The 16,818-nt window shown below is 38.8% G+C and overlaps 1 protein-coding gene across 5 annotated transcripts in view; it reads right to left on the bottom strand.

The window, feature by feature from the left end:
• The window catches only part of GK (glycerol kinase), a 75,654-nt gene that overhangs the window by 47,456 nt on the left and 11,380 nt on the right, over nucleotides 1–16,818 (bottom strand). For all 5 annotated transcript variants that reach the window (XM_020871025.2, XM_020871026.2, XM_020871027.2 and 2 more), the window contains exons 2-4: nucleotides 16,559–16,632; nucleotides 14,072–14,178; nucleotides 6,603–6,680 (exon numbers count right to left, since the gene is read on the bottom strand). In XM_020871025.2, the coding sequence (XP_020726684.1) occupies nucleotides 6,603–6,680; nucleotides 14,072–14,178; nucleotides 16,559–16,632 (259 nt within the window). The remainder of the gene's footprint in view (nucleotides 1–6,602; nucleotides 6,681–14,071; nucleotides 14,179–16,558; nucleotides 16,633–16,818) is intronic.

Below are 16,818 nucleotides of genomic sequence, written 5' to 3'. Positions count from 1 at the left end.
AACAGCATGTCTAGAGGAAACAGAGAATTGCTCAGTCCCAAAGTAATTCAGAAAAACATCGGAAGGAAAACAGAGTCCAGAACACCATACAGCCTGTTTCTAGAACACAAGTCCCTTACTTAGACTAAATAAACTGGATTTAAATGGTTCCCACCATCAAATGAATAGGTTCCAAAAACCCAACTTGGGTGACCTGGAATTTGTCTTTGTATTAAATGAAGTCATATCCAATATATGTGTCAGAGATTTAGTTTGTTCTGAAAAACAAAGTTTTAAGAGTAAAGAAAAATGCAGTTGCCTCAAAAGCCCATGGGTCAAGGTTAACTGAGTGATAGAGTAAACAGTATAGAGGAAGAAATCTGTTTTAGAATATTTAGAAATTTTAATCAGCTTTGGTTAGTTATAACAATAGAAGGGAAATGTACCAAAGGGGGGAAAAAACACACTAGAGATCATCTAAATTATTTTCAGTTGACTAGAAGCAAAGGCAAATAATACAGCTCCTAGGGATGATTTGCTATGAGGTGCTACTGGCCTGACAGTGAGATAAGGTAAGGCTACAGGTTATGGAAGGACTAAGCAAGGACCGCTGACAGTTACACTCAATGTTTTGGGGTTGCTTCCCCCACAATGGACATTAAATCTAGGAAACCAGATTTAACTGCTATGTGTTATGGTAATTAGTCAAAAGTTAAGCTATTATAATTAAGCTGGGTATGAGGTCATTTGCAAAGGGGAAGAGACTATCCATCAGCTGATTACTTTCTGAAATCAGGTGCCAAGAGAAAAATGGAGAGTTGGGGGAGGGGGCAGTGAATGAAAACATGTGTGTCAAAATTTGGGGGCTGAAACCCATTTCAGCTTTTACGTGTATAAATGTCAAGATGCCAGTGGCTGACATGAGTGCATGTGACCCCAGGTAGGCTCTGTGTTTCCCCTAACACCTGTTGTTTCAACCAGCCATTTCATCTGGCATTCCTGGACTGAAAAGGTCATCAGCCAACTCAGAATAGTGGCCATGTTCTGAATACTTACTGAAGCCTGATCGTCCGCTAGGCATTGTTTTAAGTGTCCTATGTATATTAATTCATTGATCCTCAAGTCTATGAGGGCCACTTTTAATTTCTCCAGCTTAATCACTCAGGAAACAGGCACAGAATGGCAGTAAGTGGAAAATGTAGAATTTGAACCCAGAAACTGAGTCCAGAATCAAATCTCTATGATAGAGATGTAACCAAGAAGAAGCCATAGCCTTAAATAGAATACAAAAAAACATAGCTCCAAGTTGAACTCTAATTTAGTTTCTTTTTATTTAAAGTGGCAGGGTTGAGGAATTCAAGCAACACAAAATATGGCAGTATTTCTTTACCCAGGATTGAAGGAGATGTAAGACATTCAAAGAACTATGTAACAAAAGACATGAAAAAATGAAAAATAAGTGGATTGTGACAGAGTGGAATATTCCATATTTTAACAAAAAATAACAATCTGTTCCATTCCCAAGAAAAACAATACAAAGCCACACCTTTGTTGTTTAAGACCAAGCATGCTTAGGAGTTTTAGGAGGTTTGCCAGCTATGGTTTTCTCTCATGTTGATACTCTGAAACATATCCCAGTTCCCAAAAAGATACAAGAATTGAGCTCAAGGTTCCTTCAGATCTCAACAGATGACTAACCCGATTTAGTCATTGGCCTGGGGTGAACTAATATGCAAAATTTTTTAAAAAAGGTAAAGAGAATGACCAATGTCTAAAACTGTCACTCTCTGCATAAAGAGTCATGTGTCACTGGAAACTTTAAATCCAGTACCTTAGAAAAAATGTTTGTAATACCATTTAAAGAAGGAATAATGGCTGAGAGACACATGATTTTAATTGGCGGTTTTCTGTAATATACTACAGGGCTCACATCAGTGACTTTGGCCTCCCTGGATATTAGTCCTTACTATGAATAATATTTTGACATTAAATCATGAATCGTAATTGTATTCAACAGAAAGCTACCACAATGAGGGTCCTATTGCACTTGGCTTGCCATGCGCACCAAGCAACTTCAGTAGTGAGTGACGAAACTTAGCCAAGAAGTGGGGAAAGAGCCGGGCCATCCGAGTCAGGCCAGAATGTTTCCCGGGCAGCGTCAGTGAAATGTGTATATGAATTTGCAAAAATATCCGTTGATTCAAGCCTTCCCCCACTTAACATCTGAACTACCTGGGGAGCTTTGTGCTTCTTTATCAGTTTAGTCTGTGGTACATCTGTCAATCTAAACCTCCTTTTCAATACTATTAAGAAGACAGCAAGGCCTGTAGACCACTTAGAAAAAAAGGTGGTTCTGGAAGGAAAAGGCTTAGAAAAATGGTGGGGAGAGGAGTGGAGGGAATTCTTTGGAAAATATTGATGAAGATAATGCTGAGAGGGAGAGAGAAAAGTCAGAGGGATGAGGAAAACGAAAGACAGACGAGAGAAGGCAGAGACCTGCTTCAGATCCAGGGCCACAAAGCTGCTGCAATCCATCTGTGAGACCATCACGGCTGCATCATGGCCCAGAGACTAGGAAGGAGGGATGTGTTTTATCTCCACCTTGGGTACCACACCAACGTTCACCTCGCCAATCACAGAACTAACATAGAAACGCTAAGACCATGTGAAGCTTCTAAAACAGATCATCTGTGCCTCAATGGATGCCTCTGCATGTTTTCCTATCTCATAAGCATATTGTTATAAAAGATGTCAGACAACAAACACACCCTGATGAGAAGGAAGAACAAATAGCCTTTCTTGGTCTTCAACAAGCCTGTTTCATGTCCACTAATAGGACCCTGAATTTCTCCTCTCTGTTATTGTACAGGGGTTGAGTGAGTAGATTACCTATCAAGGACCCCATAAAAATGGTTGACATAATAAAAAGCAATTAAAAAAGAAGACTGTCCCTCTCCTGTGCTTGCCTATAACAAATACTATTCATCGGTTATATAATTTACTAAGTAAACAGAGAGAAAAATGAAGAAGCACAGGATAGGCTTCAAGTGAGAAAAGGTTTACAAGAGGAAGGGACAAGAAGGAAGAAAATATATAGATGGAGAGGGAAAAAGTGGAAAACCCACAGGCCATAATATAAATGAAGACAAAGATATGTAAAACGCTGATTCTGTTTCCATCAATTCCCTTTGGTCTTGTTTCAAGATAAAGCTGCTAAAGATTTCATATTGTGTTGATATTCTCAACTGAAAACTTGCATGGACATATGCCACCTTAGTATTTCCTGGATGGAAGAAAATTGGAGGCAGAATTTATCCTTGTCATGACTTAGTGGTGTCTCCTCCCAGCTAATTACTCCCTGTCCTCCTTTTCTATTCTCTTTCCTTGTCTAGCCTCCAAATTTCTACCCCTAATCTTCTGTGTCACCAAGGCAAGCATAGTAACTGCCTGGTTTGTCACTATCTGCCTAGGGGTCATCACAGAACCTGTCTACAGAAAGGTACTTAAACTTTAGTTGCATAAATTAATGTAAACTTCATTCTTATGTGAATTCATCTATAATAAACTGAGACTATATTAACAACTTTTTTTTTTTGGATGCACCACAAGGCATGCAGGATCTTAGTTCCCAGACCAGGGATCAAACCTGCACCCCCTGCATTGGAAGCATGGAGTCTTACCCACCGGATCACCTGGGAAGTTCCTGTTATCAACATTTAAGTCTACATTTTGAATGATCTCTTTATAACAGAGCCACAAATTCTAATTATCCAGAAATGAGCTTTAATTCCAAGTCCTATATTCAATTTGTCCAAGAGAGAAAGTCATTCTTCTCTCATGTTGGCACTCTTTAAATATTACTTAATTTCCTTCTGTTCTCTCAGGCTAAAAATCTTATAGCCCTGTTTTATTTTTGCCTCACGTTTATGTCCTATTCAATTTCCAAACATACCAGTTGTATCTTTCCTCTGAAAGGTCTGGCCAATTTGTCTCTCCAATCTTCCTGTTCTAATCCCATCAGCTCATTAGCGGTTTCAGTTAACTCCTTTGCTTCAGATTTTACTGAAGAGAGTAATCTGGTCCTTTTTAATATAATTACTTACATGGTAGGATTTAAATACTTCTTATTTATCCTTTCTTCCTGGTTCTATTCCTTTTTCTTTCCTTTCTTGCCTTCTTTTTAAAAGTCATTCCATTTCCCCCCTTTATTATACATTATTTACTCTCTTACTGCTTACTCTAGAGATTACATGCATCCTTGACAGTACTGGGACCACAAGACACTTTAACCTCATCTACTGCATATTCCTTTCATGTACTATTGTTGCTATGCAGTATTTAAAATTTTAATATATTTTGAACATCACAATACATTATTATTTTATACAGTCAAAATTCAGTTAGAATGACCTACATATTTTCTCTTTCTTGGCCTCTGTGTTTCTCCTTGCATTGCCGAATTTCCACCTGAGAACATTTTTTTCCTTTTACTAGAAAAAAACTACTTAGTTTTTCTTTCAGTAGGGATTTGCTTGTAATGATTTTTCTAAGTTTTGGTTTGTTGTTGCCTTTATATTTTACCTTCATTTCTTAAGGATATTTTCACTAAATATAGAATTCCAGGTGGATATTATTTTCTTTTAGCACTTCAAAGATTTCATTCCACTGTACTCTGCTTCCATTGAGAAATCGGCTAGAAGTTTTAGTGTTGCTCTCTTCAAAGTCACACCCTCTGGCTACTTTAAAATTCTTTTTATCTTCAGGTCTCAGCCTATGTTTGTGTATGACTTTCTGTGTATATATCTTGCCTGGGGATTCATAGTGCTTCTTGAATTGGTGGCATATTTTTCAACAGTTTGGAAAAAACTTTTCTCTCTCTCTCTCGCTTTCCTTTTCTTCTGGGTCCCCATTTAAAAATATGTTGAACCTTATCTTACTCTATATTTCTCTTAGATACTTTTCTGCATTTTCTTAACCTTTGTGTGTCTGTGCCTCAGCTGTGTCTAATATGATGTAAAACTCATCAGTGGAGTTTAATACCATTATAAAATTTCTATCCTTAAATTTATAATTGTTTGCTAAGATTATCAATCTTCCCAATGAATTTCTTGAACATGCAGATCATGGTTAAAGCCTGGTAACTCTAATATTAGGATTTCCTATGGGTCTGTTTATAATGTCAGTTGTTTCTTTTGGTTTTCAGTCATTCTTTTTTTGAACACCTTATATTTTTTAAAATAGAAAACTAGAAATTGTAGAAGAAAAAGGAATGAATAAATAAGCATATCACAAAAAGTCTTCCTGGTAAAATATTTACTGAAATCCTTCACTATAATTATAACTTCAACTAACCTAGTTGCATTATTTTAAAATGACAACTCAAAGTCCAAAGCTGCATTTCTACAATTCAAAGTTTATAGTTTAATAAGAACTTTCTGGTTCCTGTGAGTAGGTCCTTCCTTTCGTGAGGGGGAAAACAAATGTGAAACCCTAACTAGTATAAAAAGTTGGCTAACATTCGTCTGTGAAAGAATACTCTCCTAGTCACTAAAATTGTAATATCCTGCTTATAATCAAAATGAGCTGCTCATGAGAATGAGAAGAAAATAAAGATTCAAAAGAGGTACTTTGTCTAATAGGACCTTTGGCTGCAATTCTTTGACCTTTTTTTGCATCTTTAGTTTTTTATCACAAGTACAGAAGACATACTAAATGCTTTCTTATAACACAGTAACATTAAAAACCTTAATTTTTTATAAAGATTCTTTCCAAAGGATTCACGCTACTCTTACAAAACACTTTTTAAGCATATTTTCTGCTTGAACGTCACTTTTTTCCAATCTATACTAAAGTAACTGCAAAGTAAAAACTGCTCTCTCCATAAATCATTCCATCTCTGACAACTTCTGTCTCCACTCCCCAACCCACAACCTGTTACTTTATTGACCAAAAAATGGTGCTTTTCTATGTGTGACAGAATGATGCCTTTTAGTGATTGTATATTTAGAAGAGAATCTTCCTTTTAGTAAGTGACAGTGTCATTCAAAGCTCAATTGTCATGTGCTGCTAAGAGTGAGACTCAAATATACGTGCTTATTTCCGCTGAATAAAGCATGATATCTAATGGTGGTATGTTTGAGACTGAGCCTTTCCACCCTGTGGACATAGCCATGTTTATAGCAGAAGGAGCTAAAATGATGAGATTTTTGTTTTCATAAGCTCAGCAGAGTCGATTCAAATGCCTATATGGGAAGAACAAGTACACAAATACTTTACGGAGAGGTAGATATGGGACTGGGAACATGTGTAATCTTGAGTTTTGAGGGGAGGAAGAGGTGAGATCTCTTTCAGGTGTCAGAAACAGCAGGGATTACGAAAAGTTCTAGCCATACTGATTCACTTGTCTGATACAGATTATCAGGATGGGGAGAGCAAAAGAAAGAGTTAATTCAACATGGGAATAACTATCCGAAATTGGTAAATATATAACAACCCATTTCTTAGAAGACTCTTTGAGATTATAGGAAACATGACTTCATGCTTTTTGAGCCAGATGTTTTAGCATGACCACATCTGCAAGTAGAAAAAGGCCTTGCATTTGACATCCATGCACAACAGCTTACCCACAGCGTTGTAGAGAGGTTCTCCAGTTAATTTGTCCCAGACTACAGTGGTTTCCCTCTGGTTACTGACACCAATAGCTTTCAAGAGAAAATTAAACAGAAAAGAATTAAAAAAAAAAACAAGCAAAAATCTGAGGATAGTTCTCTTTTTTTTATATAGTCACAAGTAAACAGAACAATGTGGAAAAAAAAAAAAAAAACATTTGGAACGTTGGTAGTGGTATTGAGTTGATTTTCTTCGAAAGGCCCAAGAAAAACGAACCTCCAAGTCAAGCTTCTTTTTTTTTTCCTACAGACTCCTTCTCTCTTTACTATCAGCACACCATGACACAGACCCAGATAAATAGCGAAAAGAGAGACTTGCAGGTTGGCTTATAAAAAGGGAATGCAATAACTTCCCCAGTTTACAACACCCTATTTATTATGCTGAGGCAACCAGCAATAACCTCATTCATTTATTTACTAACTGCTACAAGAAATTTCCCTGTGTGTGTGTGCACACACACATCTACATTTAAAAAAAAAAAAAAAAAAACAGCCACCGATAGAATCCTTCATGCTGGGTAAACTCGTATTATGGTTAGTTAGAAATTCAGTTTTCTTCATTTAATAATAGTTTACAAGACATAGAGTTTGAATCAGGCGTAAGGACAATATGTGATGGCAATTACCTCATACTAATCTATATACAACTCAAGGGCTATAGTTACAGTAAGTTACTCTAAGTAAAATACCATTCCATACCATTTTATTCAGTTTAGCTTGATTCATCTAAATTGGAGGTTTTCAGACTTGGCTGTATATTAGAATCAACTGCAGAGCTTTTATAGATTTCTAGTACCCAGGCCCTGCAGCAAACATTCTAATTTAACTACCTGGGGTAGCATCGGAGCATTGGTATATTTTTCTTAATACTCCCCACATGTATAGAGTTGCATATGCTGGACTAAAGGGTGGTGCTCTTTCAGAATTTAACCTTAAAGGCAATCTAACCAACCCATTATGCTCAAATCTCTGGAACTGCCTGTTACGAGACCATTCAGACAGCACTTCTAGTGAAAAGATACTACCTCTCACGAGGCAAACCAAACTCTACTGCATAGCTTTGCTATTTGAAAAAAATCCTTTTCCTCATCGCTTCCGCCTGTCGATCTTTGCCACACTCTTTGGAGATACAAGAATAAGGTGACTCCTTCCACAGGTCAGCCTTTCACACTTGAGGCAGTTATTCTGTTCCTCCAGGCTTCTCTTCCCTTGCCAAGGCTGAACAATCCAATTTCGTTCCACTGCCCCCACCTCCATACAGCATGGTTTAAAGTCCCTTCACCACCTCCTCTAGGAACATGCACCTATCTGTCCAAATTACTCACACTGTACCCCAGAATAAACACACTAGCAACGTTCTGACCGACAGAGATCTAAAGGGGACCAGCAGCTCCCTTGTTTTAAACCATCTTCATCCAACGCAGAGTTACTCATTGTAACACCTTGCCTAGATGTACAAAGATGAATGAGATTCCACTACCAGGAAACTTAAGAGGCACAGGGTGAACGGAAGAGATTTGGGGGTGATTTTTTTACAAAAGGAAGACAAAAATGTTTGCAGGAATATAGGAAGAGAAAGAAGAATATGGGGGTAGGGGAGGAAGGGGTCTGGAAATGAATGGGACACCGTCCTGATTCTTACATTAACAGAGGGGATGAGATTAACACCCAGGGAGGAGCTTCACTAGGGCAGAAGCTTATTTGCTGCCCTGGTGGTGGAGGGAAGGGGGCAAGAGATACAGACAGGAACAGGGACAGGAAGTTGAGGAATTAAGATGCCAGGACCTCAACTTTCTCTATGAAGTAGTGTACAAGGCGATCTGCCAAAATGGGAATTGTGCAATTGGGCACTGTCCAATAGAACTCAGGCTCCAAAGCCAGGCTGACTTTGCTTTCTAGCAGTGTAACCCTGGGTCTCAGTTTTATCTTCTGTAAAATGGACACCACCAATAACTCCCACCTTGAAAGTGCAAGTGTTAGTTGCTCAGTCTGTCTGACTCTTGCAACCCCATGGACTGTAGCCCGCCAGGCTCTTCTGTCCATGAAACTTCCCAGGCAAGAATACCTGGAGTGGGTTGCCATTCCATTCTCCAGGGGATCTTCCTGACCCAGGGATTGAACCTGGGTCTCCTGCATTGCAGGCAGATTCTTTACCATCTGAGTCAGCAGGCAAGCCTTACCAGGTTCCAAAAAGGGAAACCTGAATTGACGCCTATTAAAACAGTGCGTGAGAGGACACACGTATATCCATGGCCAGTTCATGTTGATATATGGCAGAAACCAGCACAGTATTATAAAGCAATTACCCTCCAATTAAAAATAAATAAATAAAGAAAAACAGTGCCTGGCACACAGTAACCACTCCATACGTGTTACTTATGGCTGCCGTTTAGTGACATCATTGCTATGCAGACAGTGGAGTGTCAGTCGCAAGGAATGGGACTGAATGAAGTGGGACACACAAAAATAAAGGAATTCCCTAGCAGCGCTGTGGGCACAGCAGAGGTCAGAGACCTCAGCAGGACCCTGGCAATGGTTGTTAAGGTGAATTTCACAATGAGGACTCGTCAGGAATTCATGCTCTACTAAACTCTCCTATTCTTCCCCACTGCATTAATTAGCGGTTAACTAGTTGTCTGCTTCCTGAGTTCCAATCCTGGAGTTTCTATTCTATGCCCTTCAGGCTACCCTTCTTTATGGGCTCATTCTACCTGGTATTTAGAACATTATCTAGAGCTACTGCCCTCTGAGTCATCAGTCACAGGTTCCACTCTGACCACCCCCTCTTTCCCCTCTCTCTCAATTTGGTTCCTTCATGCCAAGCAAAAGTGCTTTTCTTGCAGACAAAGTCCAGCGAACCAGCTTTCTCAGGACACTCTTCCAGACACAAACACGTCTGGCACTGCTTTCTCTGATACAGGTCTCTGAACTTCTTTCATAAGCTGAATTCTTGCCATTTTTACCCTAAAATCCTCTAGGTTTTTCTATGCTCCTGAAAGAAATCTTTTCTGACTGCGCAGGTACTTAACTTAATAGTTTCCAATTTTAATTCCCCCTTTTTCAGAGTAACATGTTTAGGTTTCATAATTTGCCACCCGAGTCAAGCTACACTAAGAGCCTATGACATAGAAGTCTTTTAGCTGCAGATATTATAATCATTGGCACATATGAAACCCAATGTATAAAAAAACCAAGACCAAACAAACAAAACAAACAAAACACCCCAATGTATTACTCTTGTACCTGGCAGATACTTTTTTAGGATTTTGTTTTCCTCAACACTGAGTGTCTCTATAAAACTAGTTAAATGCTACATTCAAAATCTGGTTAAATTTTGCTTAAGATTGCCTATGAAAAGTTATAACTGCAGTTAAGAAAATATAGTGAGGAAAAAGCCTTTGGAAATAGTCCAGAATGTTATCATTGTTGTCTTTGTAGAATTATAGATGACATGCATCCTTATTTTAAAATGTTATAATTTATAATTGGAACACATTTCTGAAAAAAAAATGAAAAACACACATAGTAAAAGAAAGTGGCTCCATGGTAAAGAGTACATCTGCCAATACAGGAGACGCTGGGTCAGGACTATCCCCTGGAGGAGGAAATGGCAACCCACTCCAGTATTCTTGACTGGAGAATCCCACGGACAGAGGAGTCTAGCAGGCTATGTCCATCGGGTCGCATGGAGTCGGACACAACTGAGCACACACACACAAACTAATACAATCCCTAGAGGAAGGCTCTGGGACTACTGGAAGGTCCATGTGGGAAGCAGTATAAAGCTTTCTAAGAAAGCAACAGACGTGTGCTTATGGCAAGTTGTAACAATTGCAAATGCTATCTGGCCACTGCTGAGAAGTGCTTTGGGACAAAGAAGACCTTTTCTGAAAGGCAAAGTCTGAGAGGTGAAGGAAATGTCTGTGGATATGTTGAGTAGGGTGAGGCAGTGGGCGTGGGGGCTTCCTTGTTTTGCAAGGGTGTGAGAACTACTATCTAATCACTGAGGATTTGATGCTCTCAGTGTATTTTGTGTTCTGTTTGTAGCTCATGACAGAGGATGAATGAGACAGATTATCTGGTTTTGTCACTCTGTATGCTTTTTATTTGAATTTTTTATTGGGGTCTAGCCAATTAACAATGTTGAGATAGTTTCAGGTGAACAGCAAAGGGACTCAGCCATACATAAACCTGTACGCATTCTTCCCCGAACTCCCCTCCCCTCCAGGCTGTCACAGAACACTGAGCAGAATTCCCTGTGCCATACAGCAGGTCCTTGTTAGTTATCTCTTTTAAATACACCAGTGTGTACATGCCCATCTCACACTCCCTAACTATCCCTTCCACCTATCCTTCCCCTTGGCAACCATGAGTTCGTTTTCTAAGTCTGTGAGTCTCTTTCTGTTTTGTAAGGAACTCTGCTTGTACCATTTCTTTTTAGATTCCATATATAAGGGATGTCATACAATACTTCTCTTTCTCTGTCTTACTTCACTATGACAATTTCGATGTCCACCCATGTTGCTGCAGATGGCATTATTTCAGTCTTTCTAATGGCTAGTCAGTCTGTATACTTTGAATTTCCTTCAGTCCAGTGACAGTCAAACAGAGCTGCCCAGCTCTCTAAGCCAACAAGGAAAGCAGCAGCCTATTTACTTGTCTTGGGCTCCTGTGAGCTGTTAAACTGGAAAGTGAACTCTGATTTTAGAGACGCTATTTGTAGGGACCTGAAATCAACACACTTCGGCTGATGAGGACAACTAAAACCAATGAAACTGGAGTTTGTAAAAGAAATACAACCAGCTACGATGAACTCAGTGATTACCAGGTAAGTGATCAATGAGTCACTCTTTAGTGGGGGAAAAATTATTTATTTGCCACACTGAAACTCAAAACTCAAGCCATTTTGAGGTTAACATCTGTGCGGCTCAGGAAAGAGACGACTTGACCAGGAGACAGGGCAGCTGAGCATGCATGTTATCCACCACTAAAGAGCTCCACGACCTGTTATGGCTTCCTGTGCCCTCATCCGCAACTCAGTTTGGGTGATGGAAAATCCTTTACCTCATGAGGCTTCTGGGACCTAGAGCTCTAGCCAAAACTTGGCCCTTGACAGCGCCAATTAAAGAAATTATCTGGGAAAAAAAAAATTTTTAGCAAAATTGGCCTGGTATGGATGGGCTTGTGGAATGTTCTTATTCGGCCATAGGCTGGAGTTGTTGAGGAGGAAATGCTGGGTCACTTTGATTAGGGCATAAGTTTCACATTGGCCAGACACAGAGGAGCGGAGAGCAAGGAGCCGTGTGTTCAGCGCTCTTGCAGATAGTGCAAGTGGAAGACGAGTCACTTGGACTGCAGTTATGTGACATCTTCATGAACACCACAAAAACAAGAGAAGAAAGAACCACCTGAGTAGGTCCAGAAGGCTAACACACCACAGGCTACCTCACCTGTAAGGGAGGTAGAATGAGGTCAAAATCATGGCCAGTGGCTCTGGAGTCTACTTCCTAAACATGGAGTCCAGCCACCTAGATGATTAACATCACTGCTAATGGATATTTTGACCACAGAATGTGCTGCTGAATGCCTCATATGTTTACACTGTTTAGACTGTGAAAGCTGTGAGGACAATTCAAGAAAACCAACCAACAATCACTTTCACATGCAACTCATCTAAAACTTGGTGAATGCAACTATGAAAGAAGTATGAAGTTCTTCCCTTAGATGTAGGAATAAAATGAGGGTAGGAGATTAAAAAATTGTTAACCTACATCAAACTGCCCATGGGTATTTCTTGTAAAAATCTGCACTGAAAGAAATATCACTGTTATAGTATCCCATGAATTTGTAATGGGATTGACATGTTTCTCCCATTTGACAGCTGTACAACCCTGTTTGTGTTCCACTGTGTCCCAAGGGCACTTAGCACATTGTAGGCACTCTGAGTTTGCTGAATGACTAGCTTTGATTGTCCTTAGTCTTTTTTTGAAAAGACCTTTATTTAGGAAATAAGGGAAACTCGGGGCGGGGCGGGGGGTGGGGGGGAATCAATGTTTCAACTTAGGAGTACAAGTCAATTTCAGAGCCAAGATGACATGAATTAAGGAACCAACAACAACAACAAATTGTTCCCTCAATCTAGAGACAAATTAGCTAAGGAAGAAAGAGAACAGCCCTTGAATGAAGAGCTAGAAACATTTAAACTCTTAAGTAGATGGCAATAACCACATCATGCCTTCATCCTTTACACTAGGAGCACGTCAATTTTAGATGTCTGGGTTATTTTTTCCTCCCTATATGAATGAAGCAAAGTCAAACATAGGCAGACATTCTATTAAAACTACTAGGAATGAACAGAGGCATCTATAATAATCTCACTCTCTCAATTATTTTAGGGCAACTTCATACACGAAGTGCTTTGATTTCAAATAAACTCCGTCCACTCCAAGCTGTTCCTTATTCTATTCTTTCTCTCTTCAGTACAGACCATCTCTATAACCAGCCAAGAGCTCCAGGAAAAAAACAAAACCAAACCAAGTCTCATCTGTGACCCATCTCTCCCCCTCACCCCAGTACTCTCTCTGCTCCCCTGACATCCAATTCATCAGCAAGTTCTGGCCCTTTCTCCTCACCTTCACTACGACCACTGTTGACCAAGGCATTGTCCTCTCTCTCTCAGGACTTCCAGGGTGGTCTCCATACCGGTCTCCTTGCGTCCACACTTACACCTTTCCTATCCACTCTCCACACAGCAGTCAGGAAGTTGTTTCCAAACTGCAAGTCAGGTCCTGTTATCCTCTATCACCTTACTTAAAGCCTTCTCATGGCTCCTTGTGACACCAAGAACAACATCCAAACTCCTAACCGTGGCCAACAAGGCCCTATCCACTTTCCAGCTTTCGATTCCTACTGAAAGCCTTTATCAGGTTGTAAGAAACAACCCTTCTTTTAGGTTGTTTTTGACATGTTAGCCTTCTTTCTGATCCAGGAATTGGCCAAGCTTATACCCACTCAGGGCCTTTGCATATGCTACTTTCTTTTCCTCAAACACTCTTCCCCCAGATATTTGTATGGTTGGCCCCTTTTGGCCTCCGAGACATCAGAAAAAGTGTCACCTCCTCAGAGAGGCCTTCTCTGGTCTTCTAATCTAAAAGAAGCCTTTCTCTGTATACTCTACCATATCACTGGGTTTTATTTTCTGCGTGGAACTTTTCCATATCTGAAATTAGCTAATATTTCTCTGCTCTTCTTGGTGGTCTCAAATGCACCAAGAGCAACGAGAAAAGAGACCCAATCTTCCTATTTATTGTGTATCCTCAGTTCTTGAAGAAATGCTTGCCATTACGCAGGCACTTGAGTATGTGCTGAATGAATGAATTAATTTAATTGAGATAATCACAGAGAGAGTAAAACATTAAAAATACCTTTTATGTTGGAAATATCAATATTGAGCTGCCCGAGTTTCTCACACGTTTTCTCTATACACTCATAGACAGACTGCAGAATTTCCTTAGGGTCCTGCTCCACCCACCTTCAAACAAAAGAAAGTATTTTGGTTAGTCCACAAACAAGCAAGACAGATATAATTTATTTCTCTAGAGATGTTCACTTATGAGGATGTGGCTGCATAAACTGAAGAAAATCAGATAAGCAAGGCATATCCAATATTCTAAAGAAATGACTTAAAGAAGGGCCAATTTCCCTTACATTTTTATTATTCTTCATACAGTAATTAACCATTTGAAAGGAGGTAATACTAGGCCACAAACAGCAGATATTCTACCTGTTCTAAAATCATTTTTTCAAATCTAGCAAGAAATAAGTTCCCCAATTCTTTATATCTTGTAGGTCTGATGAATTCTGATAATATTCACATTTCACTAGTCATTAGTCATTTTTAAACAGACTGGATACAGATATTATTTTTTTGACGCACTGATTTCCTTCCTTATATATTTATTTATTTATGAAGCACAACAAATTCTAAAGTCAAATAAGTATATTAATCACTTTTGTCATGATTTTTCCTAAAATGTTTCATTAGAAAGTAGGGAAACATTTTTAATTCCTTCCAAGAACTATGTCATGTAGACAAGTGATTGGTCCAAGTTTTCAGACCAAATCCCAGTGCAATTGTATGTAAGGCACAAGGACCTCAGAAGGTTGAATGGCTTATAATAAATGACAAGGATGAGTATCTGGGAGAAACAAATGGCATATCTTATCTATGGAAAAGTAGAAATGACACAAGTTAAAAGAATCCTACGCTACAATCTGGAAGTAGCAAGGGAATGCTAAATGTCTTTCTTCTCAGCCTTCCTCCAGGTCTGCCTAGCTTTCCCCCAGGCCTGCCCAGCTTTCCCAAGCTACGAATTCTGTCTCTAAATTTTCTCTTTCCAAAAACATGATCTCCTTCCACATATTTCTAATTTCTATCCCTCCAAGACTAACTATCCTCTCTTTTAAACTGCAACAGGATCAGGTCTATGGATAGTCATTCAAATGCTAGAAACATGTCAATAACTTTTATTATTAAACAAAGGAATTCCCTGAAACATAGGAGAGAATTTTTAATGGAAAATCTGGTAAGGCACTGCTTTGTTTTCCTTTCTTAAATTGAAGTAAACTTTACAATATAACGAACAGATCTAAAGCACACACATTTGTTGAGTTTCAACAAATGCATATACCAATTTAACCAACACCCACATCCAGGTATACAATATTTCCTTTGCACCAGAAAAGTTCTTTCATGCCTTCAAGTCAATCACACACTCACAGGCAACCACTTTCGGGATTCTTATCATCCTAATTAGTTCAGCATCTTCTTAAATTTTAGATAGTCATATAGGATGTATTCTCCTATGACCAGCTTTTTTTCATTTTCCATGATATTAAAGAGATTCAACCATGTTGTTGAATGTATCAGGTCACTGTTTTAAAACTGTCTAACAGTATTTTATTGTTATTATTTACTGATGAATAGTATATTCATTGTTTACTGACGGCAAACATTTGAGGGGCTTCCAGTTTTATTATGAACAAAGCTACTATAAGCATTCATGTAGATAAGTCTTTCTATAGGCCTATGCTTTCACTTCTCTTGGATGAATTCCTAAGAGTGGAATGCAGCAGATATATGATTAATTTGATAAGAAACTGCCACATAGTTTTTCAAAGTAGTTGTATCATAAATATCAATTTTTGAACACCGTACAGTACATGTATATGTACTATATAATGCATGCATATTAGTAACACTACAGTTACTACATACGAACATTATTTCCCAAAAGGATGATTTAGTAGCAGATGTTAAGATATATGAATTAAAAAAAAAAACCATTTCTTTATTTAAGGAAAAAACCCTCACGTGCAAATCAGGAGAGAAGCAGCTTGACAATAATGAACACATAAAACTAAATGACTTCAAAGTCAATGTGGAATTTGATATCTAATACACCTTTGCTTTATTACTTTATTACTCCTTTTCTGTCCCTGAATTTCTTTTTTTTTCCTCCCTGAATTTCTAAGCCATCAGTCATCCACATTTTTGCTGACCTACCAAGTTAGTGCTTCTTTTATATATATATATATTTACTTATTTTATTTATTCTTTTTGCTAAGCCGAGTCTGAGTTATGGCACATGGGCTCAGTGGCTCCTTGGCAAGTCAGATCTTAGTTCCCTGACCAGGGATAGAAACCAAGTTCCCTATACTGCAAGGCAGATTCTTAACCAATGGACCATCCGGGAAGTCCCAAGTTACTGCTTCTTTTCTTGACTAATACCTATTCCTTGTCTTCTCAAGAGGGTGTTTGGTCAAGTGTACTTTACAGAGGCATAGGGCAGGTGGGTTGAGATGGACTAATAAACATGAAATATCTTTACATATTAAATTAGGAAACATACCCTTCTCTTGGAAACTCTTGTTTTATTTCCACTTGATGATGACTAAGTAGTTCGGCTGTTTTTGAATTGAAAACCTGAAAAACATATTGCAAGAGTAGAGTAAAAAATGCAGGTAGACAGCAAAGATGTTCAAAAGTTATTAGGCAACTGAAGTTCTTATTCACTGAGAGAAAAATCATTTCAGAGGAAATGCCTGGCAAGATGTTCTACATTCTCTTCAGATAGAATCATGCGAGTTATAAGGTAGCTTCAGAAATAAC

Source organism: Odocoileus virginianus, chromosome X (assembly GCF_023699985.2).
Source record: "Odocoileus virginianus isolate 20LAN1187 ecotype Illinois chromosome X, Ovbor_1.2, whole genome shotgun sequence".
Taxonomy (NCBI): domain Eukaryota; kingdom Metazoa; phylum Chordata; class Mammalia; order Artiodactyla; family Cervidae; genus Odocoileus; species Odocoileus virginianus.
Note: the sequence above shows the minus strand (reverse complement) of the source record. Positions and strands in the feature narration are given on the sequence as shown.